Source organism: Ailuropoda melanoleuca, chromosome 2, assembly GCF_002007445.2.
Source record: "Ailuropoda melanoleuca isolate Jingjing chromosome 2, ASM200744v2, whole genome shotgun sequence".
Classification (NCBI taxonomy): Eukaryota; Metazoa; Chordata; class Mammalia; order Carnivora; family Ursidae; genus Ailuropoda; species Ailuropoda melanoleuca.
In genome coordinates this window covers 162,409,116-162,429,741 of record NC_048219.1, presented here as the reverse complement: position 1 = coordinate 162,429,741, position 20,626 = coordinate 162,409,116, and the positions used below count along the sequence as shown (strand labels likewise).

General features: G+C 37.9%; 1 protein-coding gene across 1 annotated transcript in view; it reads left to right on the top strand.

Moving 5' to 3' along the window:
* Positions 1-3,815: 3,815 nt before the first annotated feature.
* The window catches only part of SF3B1 (splicing factor 3b subunit 1), a 34,470-nt gene continuing 17,659 nt past the window's right edge, over positions 3,816-20,626 (top strand). Inside the window, 6 exon segments of the mRNA XM_002920027.4 lie at positions 3,816-3,970; positions 13,917-14,083; positions 15,872-15,976; positions 16,375-16,489; positions 18,315-18,394; positions 19,361-19,531. Of these exon segments, the coding sequence (XP_002920073.2) occupies positions 3,943-3,970; positions 13,917-14,083; positions 15,872-15,976; positions 16,375-16,489; positions 18,315-18,394; positions 19,361-19,531 (666 nt within the window). The 5' untranslated portion in view covers positions 3,816-3,942.

Here is a 20,626-nt window from a genome sequence, read left to right as displayed (position 1 = left end):
TAAGTGTTAATATACTGCTGTTCTGTTCTAGTTAGGCCCGGAATAGCTGGAGGGAAGAGAAATCTACCCAAGGTAGTTCAAGAAAAGCAGTACTATTTATTTATTTTTAAAAAGATTTTATTTATTCGAGAGAGAGAGAGAGAGAGAGAAAGCAGGAGCAGGAGGGAAAGGTAGAGGGAGAAGCAGACTCCTGGCTGGACGGGGAGCCTGCTTCAGGACTGGATCCCAGGACCCTGGGATCATGACTTGAGCCAAACGCAGACACTTAACCGACTGAGCCACCCAGGTACCTGAAATGCAGTACTATTTAAAGAATGGGCTGTTCGAAGGTTGGGGCTAGAGATGGTTCTGGATTTAGGGTAGCTGTGGGGACTTGAGCAGCAGGAATTTGTGATCCCTCAGTCTTTTGTCATTAAAGTGACATTCTTTTGATTCTTTCTGTTTCAGTAGCAACTAACAAGTTCCTTTCATACTTCCAGTTCAAATTTCCAAGAGAAGGAATCTTGGCTTAGCCAATAACTTCTATTTTCTATGGGTGGAAATGCCCTGTATTCCAGACCAGGTTCTAGGTAGCTGGCCAGGTGCTTTTCTCTTACAGGAGAACAACCCACTGCTGTTTCCCTGAGCAGAGTTTGGTCAGGTAGGTTGGAGCTAGAAGGGAAAGTCAGGCATGACAGGCACACTGACTGACATATTTAGAATATCATCTGAAGGTTATCTTTTATTTAATAGAGTAATGCATTACATTTTCAGAAATAAGATTCTGTAGTTTTGGAACTTTAGGCATAACTGAAAGGGAGATAGAAAGTTTTGGATTTTTGGCCTTGGGTAGGTAGAGTCTGATATTCCTTTGATATAGAAGACTTCTAGGAAACATTACGCATCAAGATTGTGGGCCATTTATCCATAAGTCTTCTTTTACCTCAGAAAGGATGGGCTTGGGTGGTTCAGTCAGTTAAGTGGCTGCGTTTGGCTCTGGTCATGATCCCAGCATCCTGGCATCCTGAGCATTGGGCTCCCTGCTCAGTGGGGAGTCTGCTTCTCCTTCCCCCTGCTCTTGTGCTCTTGCTTTCTCTCTTTCTCCCTCTCAAATAAATAACTAACTAAATAAATAAATAAACTCTAAAAGAGAGAAAAAAAAAGAAAAGATGGGTTTGATAAACTATCAGTGATTTTCCTATAGCAGAGAATTTTAAGGCCTATTTTATAGTTTCATCCCCAAAGGTGACTTGAGCAAGTTACAGCTAGCATTTAACATTCTGAAAAATTATTGTGTCTTGTTTTTTGTCCAGAAAAATTATGTATGCTTGCTACTTTGCAATATTTTTTTGAGACTCAGAAAAGCCAGCCTCCAAGTACCTCTGATAAGAAAAGGAATGGGGGTGCTTGGCTGGCTCAGTCAGTAGCACAAGCGACTCTTGATCTCAGAGTCATGAGTTCAAGCACCACCTTGAATGTAGAGCTTATTTGAAAAGAAAAGGGGGGCGCCTGGGTGGCACAGTGGTTAAGCGTCTGCCTTCGGCTCAGGGCGTGATCCCAGCGTTATGGGATCGAGCCCCACATCAGGCTCCTCCGCTAGGAGCCTGCTTCTTTCTCTCCCACTCNTTTCCCACTCCCCCTGCTGGTGTTCCCTCTCTCGCTGGCTGTCTCTATCTCTGTCAAATAAATAAATAAAATCTTAAAAAAAAAAAAAAGGAATGGATTCTCCTCTTAATTGGATTATATCACTGTCAATTGTCTAGGTTATAAAAAGATTAGATTACCTTTCCTAATTTGAAACAAAAAACTTCACCAGAGAAGGGCAGGAAATGTATTTTAAGTGATATCTGAATATTATTAATATTGAAAATGGAAATTAAAAGGTACTTATTGAAAAACCCTTATTGTCTGAATGTCCAAGTCATTATTTTATTAAAGACAAATTAGTCTTTAGAAGAGGACTAAAAGAAGGGAATCTCCCTTGATCTTTAGCAAATTTTTTCATATCTCACTATCCCATATATGCCTTTGCCCTACAAAAGTTAACTTAATACCTAGTAACCTAGAGAAATATGTATATAATACAAAGTGGCCAGCAGGTGCAGCTTCTATCTTGGAAAGACAAAGGACATGTGATACCTACTTTGCACATGCTTTTTATTTTTTTATATTTATTTTTTTACAGTTTATGTATTTTTAGAAATCTCTACACCCAAGGTGGGGCTCAAATTCACGATCCTGAGATCAAGAGTCGCATGCTCTTCCAACTGAGCCGACCAGGCACCTCATCTTTAATACATACTTTTGTGTGTGTGTGTGTGTGTGTGTGTGTGTGTGTTTATAAAAATACGTGCTCATAGCAAAGTATCAGGAAAATACTAAAAATTATTTTAAAAGTTCATAATTTCATCATTCATAAATATCCACTATTAACACTTTAGTGAATTTCCTTTGCATATATTTTTACAGGACAGCGATTGCCCTGTATATACAAATTTATCTTTTTTTTTAAATAGAGCCAAGAAATGCAATGTGATTGTGATTCTTTTCGTCAATATGGATGGATTTTTTTATATTGTTGATTATTGGTAGATATAATTCCTTATTTCCCATTCATCCTTTTTCATTATTTTAAAATAGGCTATTTTGTATATATAAAAGAATATATGTAATCAATGTGTAGGTTATAAACCACGTAAGGAATATCTGTGGGCCCTCAGCTAATACAAGAACTAGAGTTTACCATTAATTTGTATATTAATCTACATGTTCTTCTCTCTCATCCCCTTCCTCCCCCAACTATTGCTTAACCTAAATTAAAACAAATTAAAAATTGAAAATTTTATCCCATCAATTTGATTTTTTTCAGTGATGCTAATAAAAATCCCATTTTTGTTACTAAAGTTTCTACTGAGTGTGTTGTGACTCTATCACACAGCCAGTTGAACTGTTTTCTTTGTGATAGCTCTAATCTTAATCCTTCCCTGTTTTCCTAGGCTGCTTCCTGTACCAACTTCCCTTCTAAGTTATGTTGTCATTTCTAAAGTCCAAGGCCAGTGTGACAGTTCAAAATTACGCTAGTGTAATTGGTGCATACAAAAAAAAAAAAGACAGCCATCTTCGGATCTTTTAAAAATTCCTGATTTAAGAATGAGATTTAGGATTAAGAGGCATTTCATCACTGTTAATGCTGACGATCAGTGGTTTTCAAAGAACCTATAAAGTTAAAAGGCTTTAAAAGGGTGGCAAAGTTCCTCCTGTGTAATTTAATAACTGTGTGACCTTGCATATTTTATATATATCCCCGCCCTAGTTTTTTCTCTCATTTCTTCAATGGGATTAGCAACAACTTGTCCACCTTACTGGGTTATTTGTGTAGTACAATAGTGTTTGGAAATAATGTTGTAAACAAGCTCCTACCCAAATGGGAAGTAATTATTAAAAAATAAAGAAAAATGACCTTGAATTTTAGCGCGAAGGATGTGACTGTTACATGACTGTTTCCACAACTAACCACTGCAACAGCTAAGACAGATGCTAAGGAAAGCTTTTGTCTGGCACCAAGACACCTTCCGGTCGATTTGGAAAATGGGAATTGACGGTCTAAGATTTCTTCCAGCCCTGAAACCCGTAGTGTTTCTTACAGTGACTATTAACTGTCCTCGCACAATCCACTTTCCTCCAGGGCAAAGTTACTCACTTTAAAGCACCAAGATTTGCCCAGGCTTTTTCTCGTGCCACCACGAAAACCGCCTCCAGGCCCAATCGTGGCTCCTCCCCCTCCCCCACAATGCATTTCTCTGTTCCACCTAGGTGGCTGCTCTGTCACGTGTCACAAGACGGAGCGCGCTCCCGCTTGGCGCATGCGCAGGGAGCATTCCCCAGCTATTTTTCTCCGTGGCAGCGGCGGCGAGCGGAAGTTCTTGGGAGCGCCAGTTCCGTCTGTCTGTTCGAGTGGACAAAATGGCGAAGATCGCCAAGACTCACGAAGGTAAGCCCTCTTCCCATGCTTATGCGTCTTCTCTGCTGCCAAGCCTGCCAAGACTCTATTTTCCTAGGTTTTTCCCTCGGCCCGTGGTTTGTTTTATGGGGTGCCGCGCCCGTGCTTGGGGGTCCTGGTCGTCTCTTCCGCGCTAGCGGCGCAGGCCACTGCCCCACGTAATGGCGTCCTACTCATACACCGCCGGCAGGCGCTTTGTTCCGTGTTTGGGTCTTGTTCCTTCAGCGTTGCTTCTCTTTTCTGACCAGAAGGCCTCGTTCAAACGGCTAGCCAACGAGGTGTCCAGAGCAAGGGATCGGGGAAACGGGCGTGGAAGCCAAAAGTCTCGCTCGCGTCTCGGAACTGTTTGTCCGCACAGTTTGTGCAGTGGGGAGTCAGTAAAGCACTGAAATACGGCAGCCGCTTTGGGCGCCCCAGATCGAGTTTAGCCTACCTGAGGCCCATTTCTTTTAATCTTGACTAATTTGTGTGTCTTCAGGCATCCAAAAAACTTCGTTTTGTTTTTTGTACGAAGTGATTTGGGAATAAAATCTAGTGGTTTTTCTTCCCTTGATCACTTGTAGTCTACTGGTCTTTTTCTTTGGAGACTGATTATTGGTGGAAGAAGGGAAGGCACATTATTTTTTCTTTATGGCCAAAGCTTTCGAGGTACTTGATCATTTTATGGAATACGGAGAATACAAAATTAGGAATGTTGAGAATCGGCTGGAGCCCTTAGGCAGTATCCAGTACCCAGAAATGGCAGGAAATAGGGTCACTTCAGAAAAGATGAGGCATGGGAATTTGGAGGTGCATTCCTTGATTTCTGACGTGGAATCTGAAGTGTTCATCAAGCACGAGGCTTCCCAGAGTTACTTTTATTTCACTTGTCGTTTCTAAGTGCCTGGCTCAGTATGAGTCTGTAAAGTAGCAAAGAGTAAGGGCCTCAGAAGTTTTACTGGCTAATGGGGAAACTTGTGTATACATTTTCATTCCTTTATGAGGCAAATTAATGCTTAAATAGAAACACAAGCCATGTTGGGATCCTGGTAACGGAGTGATTAATTTAGGCTTAGGACTGTTTCATAGTGGAGATGACGTGTCCCTGGTCTAAAAGGATCAGTCCGTTTTAAATTAGGGGAGCACATTTGAGCCTGAGAGAACATCTTGTAAGGAGGCAGGGAGTTGTGAAAAGTATGTTTGAGTAGTGCACTGTGGCATTGCAAGGAGGGAAAATGTAGACGAATCTGAAAAGGTTGGTTGGGACCAGAATGTGAATGACATCGAATAATTGTGTTACCCACTAAAACTGAAGTCCAGCTTTCTGCAGCTTCTGAAACATGCTAATTAATTGGCAATGACTTAATATTCTTCTTATTCTTGGTAGGTATTTAGATTTAAACACTGGTTTAACCCTGAACGTTTTTTAGGCACTTACTCTAATTCTGTCATTAGACTCAGACATACCTTTTGCAAAATAATTAGAAAATGTAAAGATGTTGCTGTTCCTGTTTGTTCAGAAGTAGATTGTTCATTTGGGACATTTTGTGGCTTTGATTACTTGTTTATTGGTAGTTTTATCGTAAGATACTTTTGGACAGGAAAATCAAAGTTCGGATCAGTTTTCCTGCTTTCCTGAAACCCAGTTAAAAGCATTGGTCTATAGAAGATTGAAATTCATTGGCCAAATCTGCTATTTTATTTGGAATCATGCTGTCAATATGAATTATTTGATGCTGTAAAGAAAGCGTACGAGTGTTCAGTTAACATCAGGGCACTGTCTACAAGACACTGACCATCACTGTGAGTATAAGATGGAGGATGATAAATGTTTAGTGGAAATACACGTAATATTTACATAGTTTCTTATTCCCTCATATTTTTCTAAAGAACTGTAGTCCTTTATGGTGCATCTCTGTTTTCGCTTGATAAGTCACCTCTGATAACCTGGAGCAGAATTCGTGGTGGGTTTTTATTTTTTTTCTTTTTGGTGCTACTATAGCACTTTATAACTATTATATTAAGGTTGTGTTAAGGTTTTCTCATCCACTTTGAGATTGTTGTGTACAGGGTAGCTATATCTTGGTTTCCCCGGTACCTAGTGCCTAATGGGTACTAAATATTAACATTTATTGAGAGATTATATTGGAAATATTAAAAGTTTCACAGGATGAGGTTGCTTAAACTGACTTTTGAATGACTGGGGAGGTTTGGGTACGTTGTTTGGCTGAGATAGGTGGGAAATAGGACTTATTAGTATATTGGGGATCTTCTGAGCTGAGAGGAAGAAATGTTAGGTTAGCATCAAATTAAAAAAGACTTTGAACACTGAGCTAGATTTGACTTGGCTTCCCAGTGACTACAGAATAATGCCTTGCTCCTTCTCCCAGGTGACAGGTTACTTCTGTGTTTTAGGAAAGTCATTGTTTGCAGTGTGAAGGATGACAGTAAGACCAACAATTTTTTTTAAGCTAGTGAAGTAGTTGATAGGAGGACTTGAGTTTGAACCTCACTGGAGTGACTTTTAAAAATGTATAGTACTTGTTTTATTTTTGTTTTAGAGTTGTCCATCATCATGTTGCCTTTTTTATTTTAAGATTTTATTTATTTATTTGAGAGAGAGAGAGCAAGAGACAGGGAGCACGGGCAGAGGGAGAGGGAGAAGCAGACTCCTCCCTGATCAGGGTGCCCGATGTGGGGCTTGATCCCAGGACCCTGAAATCATGACCTGAGCCGAAGGGTGATGCTCTACCAACTGAGCCATGCAGGTGCCCCCCACCATGTTGCTTTTTTAAGTAAGGAAGGTTATGTAGTCTTTTTATCGTAAGTAATGTTGCTGGTAAAGACTTCTTGTTGTATTTTGTAATTTATTTTTAAAGTAATGGCTGCATCAGTAATTTTTAGTTGAATTTTGTGAATTAAATAATACTGTATTCAGAGTGAAGTAGGTTATTGTTGTACCATCCTGTATGTTCTTTTCACAGGTTATTAGTTCCCATCATTGAGCCAAACTGATAACTGGTTTTTTGGTGGGTTTTTTTTTTTTTAATGCCATCATATTCCTTTTGAATATTTCTGTTATGATCAGCCCTTAACATCCTCTTTAAGCAGCCTGATTGTTTATTACCCTGGTGGCTTACATTTTCCAGTAATGCAGTCTTAAAAGAGCTGGACTGGTTCACATCAATAGAACCTTTTGGACCTTTCTGCATATTAAGTTGTGTCAAGTGTATACAGTTATTAATGTGCATAGTCTTGCTGTCCAGCAGTTCACATATTGTTGACTTTGACAAACAAGGAAACATACTCTTTTTCCTCTTGGAAAGGGGAAAATGGATTGTCCTAAAATCTCATATATTGGCTTGTTTTGCCACTGTCTCTTGAATGGATTTTTTGGGGGATCACAAAGCTGAAAAAGGTTTTTTCCCTAAATTTTTGCTTTTAGAATGTCTGAAATAGTCATTGTATTCTTCATTTTCTGAGATTTTTATTTTTCTGTGTTTGGAATACTTACTGTTTTGGTTTTGTAGACTTCTAGTATGAATGTTTCTAGTAAAAAAAAAAAGGAAAGCAAATTGCTTAAAGATTCTGAAAAAGATTTTCCTTTTCTGTGTAATTATTTAAGAATTGATTTAAGTAGTGCTAATTAGGGATTAATAACTTAGGAATTGATACCTGTAGTGTTCAGTAAAATAATTTACCACCAGAGTTAGTTTTCTTCTGGGGGTTTGTTTAAGAAAAAGGATGAAAGTATTGGTATACAGAATATACTTGGGGTTTTCTGGATGTCTTTTAAAGGTGTCCTATGTGAGAAATCCTTGCTAACTGCTTGCTTCTGCCTGTTGGAGAATAGGTAACACTTAGGACCAGACTAAGGTGTCAGTAACATCCATGGGCTGTGCCTCTGTAACATGTAATGAACAGTGATTAGAACATTGAAAATGTTCTAATGAGGAATAAAAAGACACATCAAGGAAGAAAAATGCTGCAAGCTGGATTTAGCATTATCTGGGGCATGGAAAAAAGAAAAAAGGCACAGAAGTGGAAACTATTAGAGAGACAGAATTGGTGGGGAGCAGTTAAACAGTTGCCTCAGGTGTGAACTTTTTTTGGGGGAAGATTTTATATATTTGCCAGAGAGAGAGAGGGAGAGAAAGCACAAGCAGGGGGAGCAGCAGGCAGAGGGAGAAGCACGCTCCCCACCAAGCAGAGGGCCTGATGTGGTAGAGCTCGAACCCAGGACCCTGGGATCATGACCTGAGCCAAAGGCAGATGCTTAACTGACTGCACCACCCAGGCACCTCTTTTTTAAACTTTCTATTGAAAACTGCAAACATACAAAAATAGAATAGTGAAATGAACCCCCGTGTTGCACGTATCACCTAGCTTCAACAGTTATAAATGGGCCCACTTTTGTTTAATCCTCATTCTGGTCCCTTCACCCTTTCCAAATAACCAGGCATATTATTTTACCCATATGTTTTTCAGTGTGTACCTCTAAAACGTAAAAACTTAAAAAAAAAATACTGTTGTTGTACCTAAGATTAATACAACAAAATATCCCGTGTTCAGTTTTGTTGATTGCCTTATAAATTTTTTTTCCAGTTTGTTTGCATCAAGTTGCAAATAAAGTCCATACATCAGTTAGTCTTAAGTCCATACATCAGTTAGTGTTCCTCCTCCATCTTTCTTTTTCCTTGCAATTTATTTGTTGCAGCACCTTTGTCCCGTAGAATTTCCCCATAGTCTGCAGGAACAGGGGAAGAGGGCAGAGAAAATACTCATGACTCCCGCTTAGACTCTCCCACCACTGCTACTGCAATTAAGATGTCTGGAGGCGCACAAGCAAGGGAAGCGCCAAGAAAATTATTGGCTTTAGGAATGAACACAGTTCCTGAAATCATACTGCATGCAGGGTTAGGTTGGACCAGCCATGGCAAGGGAGTCTAACAAAGGATTTGCAAAATCAGGTGCCCCTCCCACTATAATTTTAATGGCAATTAAAACAGTTCTTATGTAGATAGTTATTTCTATGTGAAATAGTTTTGCTTGAGTCACTGTGATATTCGTACCTTAAAATAGGAATACCAACTTGAGAAAAACCTCATTCTCGGCACTTTATACTGTCAAGTCTCCTCCCTTAGTGAGGCTCTTGCAGACTCTGATAAATACAAATAGATTACTTTTTTATTATTTATTTTAAAAAATATTTTATTTTTATTTATTCAACAGAGAGAGAGACAGCCAGTGAGAGAGGGAACACAAGCAGGGGGAGTGGGAGAGGAAGAAGCAGGCTCCCAGTGGAGGAGCCTGATGTGGGGCTGGATCCCAGAACTCCGGGATCACGCCCTGAGCTGAAGGCAGACGCTTAACGACTGAGCCACCCAGGCGCCCCCCGAATACTTTTTTTAGCGCACATATGCTTCACGTACACGAGCAGAGGGGAAGGGAGAGAGAGTGAGTCCTAAGAAGACTGTGCTAAGCGTGCCCCAGGAGGGGCTTGTGTCACGACCCTGATCACAACCCAAGCAGAAACCAAGAGTCAGAAGTTTAACCAGCTGAGCCACCCAGGTGCCCCTAAATACAAGTCTGATACTTAACTAGTAGTTTGATTTCTTATCTAAGACATCTTTTTTTTTTTTTTTAAATTAAACTACTACTAGACTGCCAACTCTGGGGATTTGAAGGACCACCCATAACTTCAATTTTAAGATTCTGAATCTGCTGTCAAGATAGGGAATTCTTGCTTTGTTTTTACGTTTTCAGCATCAGTAACCAAGAGTCCTACTATATATGCTCCCACTCCATAGATTTTATTGAAGACAGAGGCTGGGGTGGGGCAGATGTGAAGCTTTAATCTGGAAAATCGGATAATTTAGAAATCCACATTAGATATATCTGTCTCCTGATAACCCCCTTTTTAACACCATAAAGCTAGAATTTTACTACTCACTTATCCCAGCGCCCAGCTTTTCTTCATTTTACTTGTTCTCTTAATTTCCTCCATTTCATCTCTCAAAATGATTCTTCCTCTTTTATACGGAATAATTCAGCTCTCTTCTGTTCTCAGATTTGGGTAAGTAAACCCACCAAAAGGACTTCGTAAGTTTTTATAAAATTAAATATATACTGCTTTAAGACCCAGCAGACTAGATATTTACCTATAAGACGAGGTATTTACCCAAGTACTGTTAAATCCCATAGTTACATAAAAACCTGTACATGAGTGGTCTATAGCAGCCTTATTTGTAATCTTTACAAACTGTAAGCAACATGGATGCTGTAGTACATTGGAATACTACTTGATAATGAGAAATATTGATGCACGCACCATGAAGACTCAATATTTATGGGTTCACATGGATTAGAGTGCCAGCTCTTAGTCTTATGTGTGGCCACGAGGAGGTCCTAGTCTCTTGTCCAATCACTAGCAGACAGTATCCATTTCTCTTTATCTTCACATCTGAATGTCTCAACTACAGGGAGTCTGAATTGGAAAGGGATTAGGCAGGAACAGAGGATTTATTCACGTTGGTTATAATTGAAGTAAGTCTCCTCAAGTCTTTTATTTAACGTTTTGGACCTCTGGTTATTCTTTTTGGTGTGTTCCCTCATTTTTTTTTCTTATTATTGCTAACAAATTTTACACATTTGTTGCCAGAAATGATCTTGATGATCTTTATTTCATATTTCAGAAAGTACAGGAATACCTGCATACCTTTAGCTATGATTTTGTGTGAGATAGCTTTGAAAACAAGAAATTAGAGACAACTTTGCTTTTCCCAGAAATGCAAAATGTTTATAAAATGTGGGACAATTACTTTTAATGACTTTTACAGATTGGAAGTTGCTTTTTAATTATGAAATAGTGTAACATACAGAAAAGTACAGGAAAAAAATATAATGAACCCAATGTAACCCGTTGCTCAGATTTACCGGTTCTTAATATTTTGCCATATTTGTGTCACAAATTTATTCTGTAAACAAAATATCACAATTACCTTGTTTATAAATGTAATGATACGTTTGTTTGCTTATAAATATTTGAGTTTATTATAGTTCATATTTCGGCACATAGTTTATTAAATAATTACTGAGTTTTCTAGTTTTTCTGTCATTTTCATAACCGCTGAGTGTTGTGGAAGCTGTTGTCTCAGTTTTGTGGTTAATGTGACATTTGTGTAAATGTGCTACAGTTTACAATGCATAAACATAACCCACGAGCTTTTTAGGCTTTTTTTCTGTAGTTTCAAGCAGATACACATTGAACTGGTTTGTGTATAAACACTGAACTATACAACTTGTAGAAATTTAGTGATGAATTCCCTTCAGAATTAATTAACTACAAAGAGCTACCTAGCCCCTAGGTAATTTTGTTGCTGAATTTTATTTAATAGGAATTCAGTCATAATATATATTAGGCATTTTATACAGACAAATTTGGTATTTTGAGTACTTTTGTAAGTACTCAAATTAGTGTTGCTAATCCTTACATAAAATCAGTAGGTAAGATTCAGTAGATGAAAGTAGTTCCTGGATAAATGTATTGGATCCAAATAAAGGACTAGCTGCTGAAAACTTGGACTGGAAAAATCATTTCACAGGAATATAAAACTGATGTATTAATTAATGTGTGTGGAGGGGGAGAGCAAACTGCACAATATGTATTGTATGGTGCAGTTTTTTTTGAAACAACACCCCTTTCCTCTTTTTGGTTGCTGTTGTTGTTTTGTATGAGCTAGAAAAAGTATAACATGTCCTAAATTGGAAATTTTGGTAAGGGCATTCTGGGGCTGGAAGTGGAGAGTTTCCTGGGGTGTTTGTTACTGATGTCGAAACCTGGGCTCTTCAGTTGGAGGTTCTGACTTAATGTGTCGGAGTCCTGGAGTCAGTCCTTATAACAGGGGCCCCAGGTGATTTCAGTGTAGGTTGTTAGTAGACTTAGACTGATGCTGTAGAGGGGAGATTGCAGATTTTTTGGCTGGCCTGGTTTACATGAGTGTGTCCTTTCTGGATCCGGATGGCAGTAGCATTTGTGTCCCGATAAAAGAACCTATTTACTTAAAAGTGGTCCTTGCATTTGGTGTTTGTTTTTAAGCCTCAAACATTTCAGAAATGCAAATGTTCAGAAAGAAAAAAATGAAGACTTAATCTCCATTCACCCCTTAGCCAGTCTAGCTAACTCCTGAGGCTTCTTCTGTTTTTCAAGGCAAAATATTCTGGGGGTTAGGGAGGGGACCAAATGTGGATTTAAAACTTTTAAAAAATATGCCTCAAACAGAAACAGAAGTAGAATAGTAAAATAAACCACCCAGTTTACATGAGGCTATTTCTGTTTGTGATTGATCATGGTGGGGGCCCCTGGCTACCTGGGCTGCTGTAATAGTTTTGAGGGGAGAGATGCCAGAAAAAGTAGTAACTGTGGAGATGGTGGTGCTGTGATACACGATAAGAATTTTGAGGTGTGATTACAAACTGGAGCTGCTAAAGTTCAGTGGTAAACCTGTTCTCTTATTTTGAGTTTCTGAGACTTGCTCCCACTCTTACTGGGAAAATGTGGTATAACGTTACTACATTTTCTGCTTTAAACCACACCCGTCTTGAACTACAGAGGGTTTTCTGCCTTTGCTGAGGATGTGCTTTGGGCATTTGCATTGTGCCATTTGAATCCGTTTCTTTCTGGTCCTTGCAAACTAGTAAATGAGCTTTTTAATTATTTTATTTTAAAGATTTTGTTTATTTGACAGAGACACAGCGAGAGAGGGAACACAAGCAGGGGGAGTGGGAGAGGGAGAAGCAGGCTTCCCACTGGAGCGGGGAGCCAGATGCGGGGATGTGGGGCTAGATGCCAGGACCCTGGGATCATGACCTGAGCTGAAGGCAGACGCTTAACGACTGAGCCACCCAGGCACCCCTAAACGAGCTTTTTAAAAGTTCCTAGCGTCAAAGGGTTTTAATTTGTTCATGGAATGCTTAAGTGCTTCATGTTCATTATCTCATTTAACCCTTAAAAAAAACACATTGTAGGATACTGGGACACAGAGGCGAAATAACATATTAATTAGTAGAGAAAGCCTTTATTTGAAGGCAGACATTTTGATTCCAGAGCTCAGACTTTTTTTTTTTTTTTTAAAGATTTTATTTATTTATTCAACAGAGATAGAGACAGCCAGCGAGAGAGGGGACACAAGCAGGGGGAGTGGGAGAGGAAGAAGCAGGCTCATAGTGGAGGAGCCTGATGTGGGGCTCGATCCCGTAACACCGGGATCACGCCCTGAGCCGAAGGCAGACGCGTAACCGCTGTGCCACCCAGGCGCCCCCCAGAGCTCAGACTCTTAATCATAAAACTAACGTCATGGTGGTTGTAGCCAAACTGTAGGGCTCTGAATTCCAGGCTATAAAGAATTTAGACTTTATCCTTTATTATTTTACTCATCAGAGTGTGATCCTAGATGTTTAGGACATCACCTGAGAACTTGTTAGGAATGCAGAAACTTGGGTCTGATACAGGCCTACTTCATTTTAACAAAATCTACAGACAGTTTGTTGCACATTCTAGTTTGAGAACTACTCTCCATAGTAGTGTTGTTTTTGCCTTTCTAGTATTGATGAGTTTAAATGATCTTGAGTATTGTTCTTGGTCCCTAATCAACATTGACAGTATTATTTTTTCATTTGGGGAAAGGTTTGGAATTCTCAATAATTTAAACTTTGGAACCTGTTCTAATTTGTAGTTGATGAAATGGTAAACATCTCTTATGTGTAGAAATATTGTCGGTTGAGGTGGAGATGTAGTAAGTGTATTAAAAATCAGTATTAGGTATAGTTCTAAATCTTTATATATTATAGTTATTTTAAAGTTTATGTATTTAGGAGAGTACTTTGATAATTTCTACTAGAGAAATGCATTGTTTTGGGTCTCTTTGGAAAATTAAAGTCTGTATTAACTTTCTTACAGATATTGAAGCACAGATTCGAGAAATTCAAGGCAAGAAGGCAGCTCTTGATGAAGCTCAAGGAGTGGGCCTTGATTCTACAGGTTATTATGACCAGGAAATTTATGGTGGAAGTGACAGCCGATTTGCTGGATATGTGACATCAATTGCTGCAACTGAACTTGAAGATGTGAGTTACCGAGTATATATAAGTCAGGCATTTCTTTGATGAACAAAAATATAAAGGGATTTTCTATTTAGTCATCTTATTTAATCTGGGAAGATTTGGGGATTGGGAGATCTTTTGGAGGATAAAACTATTGAAGGTGTCCTTCCTCTCTAAGGTCCAGAAACTCCTGGAAGTGATCAGTTCTGAATCTTTACATTAAAACTAGTTTCTTTATCCAGCAAAGAACCTGCAAATCACTTACTATTGTAAAATGAATCCCTGTTGTTCCCTCCTGAGCTCTATCTAGAGTAGCCAGTGTTTGAGATATGACTTTATTATAGATAGCCATCTGTCCTTGCCACTTTTGACTTCTGACTTGTGTTTGATGCTGTTTTTCCACTTGTCATCTTAATAAGAATGGAATGTTTCTTGTTACTGATGCTAATGGCCTTTTTTAGTTACTCTAGAGGATGACTGCTTCTTGTTTTGAAGTGCATCTGTTAAAGTGTTTTTATATAGTCCACATAGCTTATTTTGTGAGACCATTCCAAACATCCAGATTTGGTGAAGTTCATTTTTTGAGTGATTGAGCAATAGACATTTCACGTATAAAGATTTTATCAAACTTGTTGTTTTTATGAAATGCAAGCCACATTTTATTTTTTAGTTGGCACTTTGTCTTTTAAGAAAAAATTTAAAGTTCTAGAGGTACAATTTCCAGAAGCTAAGGGGGAAATTGTGATTTCATTTTTGAATAAAATAGGTGTTAAAATCTTGGGAGTTAATCCATTGTTGCACTTCTTATATTAGTAAAGTAATATAACATTGGTCTGTTTAAAAATACTACTAGGGAAACAAATACATTTATAATTAATTATATTTTATTTGTGTGGTTAAATAATGTTTAAAAAAATGAGTTAAAAAAACAAGAAGGGGCACCTGGCTGCCCGAGGCAGTAGAGCATGAGACTCTTGGGGTTGTGAGTTCGAGACCCATGTCAGGTGTAGAGATTACTTAAAAATAGAATCTTTTTTTTCTTTTTTTTTTAAAAGATTTTATTTATTTATGTGACAGACAGCCAGCGAGAGAGGGAACACAGCAGGGGGAGTGGGAAAGGAAGAAGCAGGCTCCCAGTGGAGCCCGGAATGCCGGGATCACGCCTTGAGTCAAAGGCAGAGTCAAAGGCAGACGCTTAACGACTGCACTACCCAGGCTCCCCTGAAAATAGAATCTTTAAAACAACAAGGAAACTGGAGAGTTCTAAATAACTGTTTGCAGTCTCCAAATTTGAAAAACAATTTTTTAAAAAAGATTTTCATTTATTTATTTCTCAGAGAGTGCACAAGCAGGGGGAGCAGCAGGCAGAGCAGACAGAGGGAGAAGCAGGCTCCCCAGTGAGCAAGGGGCCTGATGTGGGACTTGATCCCAGGACCCTGGGATCATGACCTGAGCTGAAGGCAGATGCTTAACCAACTGAGCCACCCAGACGTCCCAGAAAACAAATTTCATTATGCTTTCTGTGAGAAAACGAAATGCTCAGGCTTTTTAGTCCATACCTACTGTATTGTAATTAAGTTCCATAGAAATCATTCCTTGTTTAATGTTTTTAAAAGTAAAGAGAACTAAATTTAATTTCTTTAAAAGGTTTATGAGTTGAAAGAAAACCTAGGTGTTTACAAGTTTTATGAACAAAGGTTTAGATGCCACTTTGTCAGTAAGTCTTCTGATACCATGTTGAGTCTGTATATTCTGTCTAACTTTTAAGTTCTGACATTTTGTTTGTGGTTTTTTGGGGGCATTTCATTGCAGGATGACGATGACTACTCATCATCTACAAGTTTGCTTGGTCAGAAGAAGCCGGGATATCATGCTCCTGTGGCATTGCTTAATGATATACCACAATCAACAGAACAGGTGACTCTCCTTTTGTTCTTTTCCCCTCCTGCCCCCTTTTAAAATTTAAAATGAGTTTATTCAGCTGAGAAAAACTGAATGTCTCAATTTCCGTGGAAGCCCACATATTTTAGAAATCAAGTTATTAGAATGTCTTGAGGAGAGTTGATTGGGAGGATTAGTTTATTTTGTTAAGGTAGTCATTTCATGAAGAAATGAACTATGGAAATGTGGACATGTATATTGTCTCTCTCATTTTTTCATGTTAACATTTATCCATAAAATGATACAAGAGAACTTCTTTCATTCATAGGTATTTATTAAACATTTTTACATGTTTTCTAATGTTCTGGTTTTTGTATATGATATTGTTTGGTTGTTTAATAAAGTGGTTATTAAATGAGACTTACTCTTTTCAGTATGATCCATTCGCTGAGCACCGACCTCCAAAGATTGCTGACCGGGAGGATGAATACAAAAAGCACAGGCGGACCATGATAATATCCCCAGAGCGTCTTGATCCTTTTGCAGATGGTAATTCTTTCCCACTTTTCTATAAGTTTTCAGGAATTTATTTGTCTTAAGTTGTCTTTAGCCCTTTGATTTTTTTTGGCATGCTTATGAATTTGCTTTTCTTTTTTAAAATCCCCCTTATTATAGATTTGTATAGATTTGGTTGAAGTCACAGATGCCATATTCTTCATCTTTATAATGCAAGTTTTCTTTCCAGGTAGAAGGACAAGAAAATAATGAGCCAATGCCATAGAAACGCAAAGGGTTAAAGGTTTTTCTTTTACTTTTGTTTTGGGTACGCTTTCTATACTTTGAACAAATGTGTTTTTCTGCTCAAAATACTTTCAGACTATTGAAAGTTTTCATTCCAAATCCTAGACTTTTGGGCTTGTTACTTTTGAGAAACTGTTTCTCACATTAGAGCTCCCCCCATATTGCTCTAAATATAGTTTAGTAAATGCACCTACTTTGCTCTAAGCATACTTAAAGTTAAAACAAAAGTATGTATACAAAGACTTTGATATTTTTAATAGTTGGAGTCTGTTTTGCTAATTTTAGTGTGCAGGTCAGAACAAGGGGCATAGTGTGCCTGATGGAAGCTTTCCTCAGGTGAGTTTCAAAATCAAAATTAGGTGCCTGTTTCTTAGAATTAGATTCTGCTGCAGGTTTACAAATTAGACTTTCAGCCTGCATGAATTTAATAGGGATATTTTTTTACTTGCATAATTGTAATTGATTTAAACATGTATGTCAGAATTCACAGGCCCATACTAACTGTCCTTAATTTCTTTCCTACAGCAGTACTGCTATATGCCAGTCCTGTCTGCATTCTTAAGGGTGCAGTTCAACACATCCTCTCTAGATTATGGTGAAAAAGTATTCCAAAGGAAGTCTTATCAGAGCTAGTGTCAGAAAGAATGACACTATCAATTGGGCATGATCTTCAGCATAGGAAATGTCTTAGAATTTTATTATTTTTTCCTAAATTGTGATGCTATACTACTGGTATAGCTAATTATCACATTACTAAAACAGTGTGCCTCTGTGAATCTCGTTATATACTGTTTGGGCTTCTTTAAGATATTTTGAAGTTTGAAAGCAAATAACTGAAACTTGAACCAAGAGACTAACACATCTCTTTGTACACCACTTTTCTTCTGTGTGCAACATCATAACTGGTAGAAGTAATATATTTCAAGTAATATGTTTCCAGTTGTAATTTATATTTTCTGAGAAAAATGTTTTTGGGTCAACAAAACTTAAAAAGAATGAAGCCCTTTTTAGTAACATGACATCAGAGTAAGATTATAGGTGTATTTTAAAAGTCAGATTTTCTGAACTATAACTGTTTTAGAACATTGTATGGAGAACTTATCTAGTTATAGTTACTTGTAGTCAGGATTTTAACAGCTTGCAACAGGTAATGTTTTGAATATAAATATCTTTCCAAAGTGTTACTAATGGTAAAGAGATAATTTTCTAGGCTTCTATTCTGCTGCTTGAAGTCAGAACTGCTGATGGAGACAAAGGCACGAAAGTGTACGTATTCCGGATTAGCAACCCAGGAACCCATCACTTCTGAAGACTCTAAACTGTGCTGTCATTTTGTTTTTATATGCATTAAAATATTTGTTTTAAACTGCTGTAGATATGTTTGTGTTCAAACAGGTTAAATTGATCAGCAAACTCAATAAAAAGTAAGATGTATAATTATTAAAGTTTTCCATCAAAAAATAAATTAAATGATTATGGAATAACATAATATTAGAGCAGGGCAGATAAATCAATTTAACCTAATTATCTTTTATTTATTGTACTCTTGTCCTGTTGCTGTTCTTTTCTGCAGGAGGGAAGACCCCTGATCCTAAAATGAATGCTAGGACTTACATGGATGTAATGCGAGAACAGCATTTAACTAAAGAAGAGGTATGTGAACCTGATTTTTATTTTGGTGGTTGTGAAAGAATGTAAAAAGAAAGTTCAAATTGAGAGACTTTTGTTTTCTTTTTATTTGCTGCACAAGTAATATTTTAGTAGTATTAATAAATACTAAGTTGAGAAATAAACTTTACCCAGAATTCTGCCTCCTCCCAAATTAAACTTTTCATATTTCCTTTTTTAGTCCTTGGCCACTTGGCTGTCAGGATGTTTACACATATATGTATATGTATGTGTATATATACACATAACAGAGAGAAATGTATCTCATGGTGAATATATCCTTGGGGAGTATTGGTGGTGTGTGTCTGAAACAAATGGCTAAGGGAAAATTCAAATAGTTAAATCATTCCATGAAAAACCTCTAAATCTTCCATAAGATTCAGTTTGGATATGGGTGGAAAATTCTGAAGGATTCCTACTGGCCTGCAGTGTAGATTGCTCCATTTTGTTTTAACAGTAAGCCTCCATAAGTTTATTACAAATATATACTTTGTTATATGGAGTAAGTGGAACCTTACAAAATCACTGGGTAAATTAAGTATACATTTGTTATGACTACATTATATATGATATTTCCGTACAGTTTTTAAGTTTCTACTTTTTGCCACTTTTCTATATTATTACATAGTCTGAATTGCTACATATGTGAGTTTCAATAAAACTGTTTCAGTGAAAACATTTTGGTTTTCCATGTTGAAGATTTTGCTTCACTGTTTTTAAGGTAGGGTGCTCCATGTTATAAATTCCGTAGTTGCTTGTCTTCTATGCAAAAAGACATTGTATAAAACCAGAAATACAGAAAAGAAAGGGAAATAAGGAAGGGGACTCCCAGTAGCATAGAAAGCAGAATGAGTGAAGACAATGACATTCAATTGAAATGACTGTGCTGATTATATGAAAATATGTTGAAAAGGTTTTAGAGATACTCAGTGCTTATTGAAATATTTTTAGAGAGAAATTAGGCAGCAGCTAGCAGAAAAAGCTAAAGCTGGAGAACTAAAAGTTGTCAATGGAGCAGCAGCGTCCCAACCTCCCTCAAAACGAAAACGGCGTTGGGATCAAACGGCTGATCAGACTCCTGGTGCCACTCCCAAAAAGCTGTCAAGTTGGGATCAAGCAGAGGTAATTTATTTTTATTTTTAATGACGATTTCTTAGATTTTTCCTCTCACGTGGAGTGTATTAGCCTACTCTTGTTGACATCAAGGTAACACAGACCAGGTGGCTCAAACAACAGACATTTATTTTCTCACAGTTCTGGAGGCTCGAAGTCAATATCAAGGTGCCAACAAGGTTGATGTCTAGTGAGAGTTCTGTTTTTGGCTTGCCTAAGGTTGCCTCCTTGCTGTGTCCTCACATGGCCTTTTCTTTGTGTGCATGGAGAGAGCAAGCGAGCTCTCGTGTCTCTCCTCAGGACACCAGTGCTATCAGGTTATGGCCCCAACCTTATGACCTCATTTAACCTAATTACCTTGCTAAAGGCCTAATCTCTAGATATAGTCACATTGGTGGTTAAGGGCTGGCTTCAACGTAAGTTTTTTTTGGGGGAAGACACAGTTCAATCCATAACTCAGAATAAAGGAACGTCCCTTTTGGAATATTAAAATAGATATTTTAGTGTGTCACATTGTGGAGGTTGAATACAATATAGTGATCTTCATTTTCTGGATGGGTAATTTAATCATCTGACCACTGGTGTCACATGGGTAGTGCTACTGCATTTCTTTGGTCAGTTTATTTTCCTGGAGAATGTCTTTTCTCATTGTTTTTATTGTTTCATTTGTTTAAAATTTTAAAAAATCGTAAAAATAACATAAAATTTGCCATTTTAACCATTTTAAAGTGTACAATTTAGTGGCATTAATTACGTTCACAATGTTGTACAAACTGTCTTCACTAATTTTGAAATTTTTTCATTACCTTGAGCAAATTGTAATCATTAAGCAATAATTCTCTATCCTCTCTACCCCAGAGAAAATTCCAAACAAATATGTCTCCTTAACAGCTTTTTATTTTTTTTATTTTTATTTTTTTAAAGATTTTATTTATTTATGTAACAGAGAGACAGCCAGCGAGAGAGGGAACACAGCAGGGGAGTGGGAGAGGAAGAAGCAGGCTCATAGCGGAGGAGCCCGATGTGGGACTTGATCCCGGAACGCTGGGATCACGCCCTGAGCCAAAGGCAGACGCTTAACGACTGCGCCACTCAGGAGCCCCC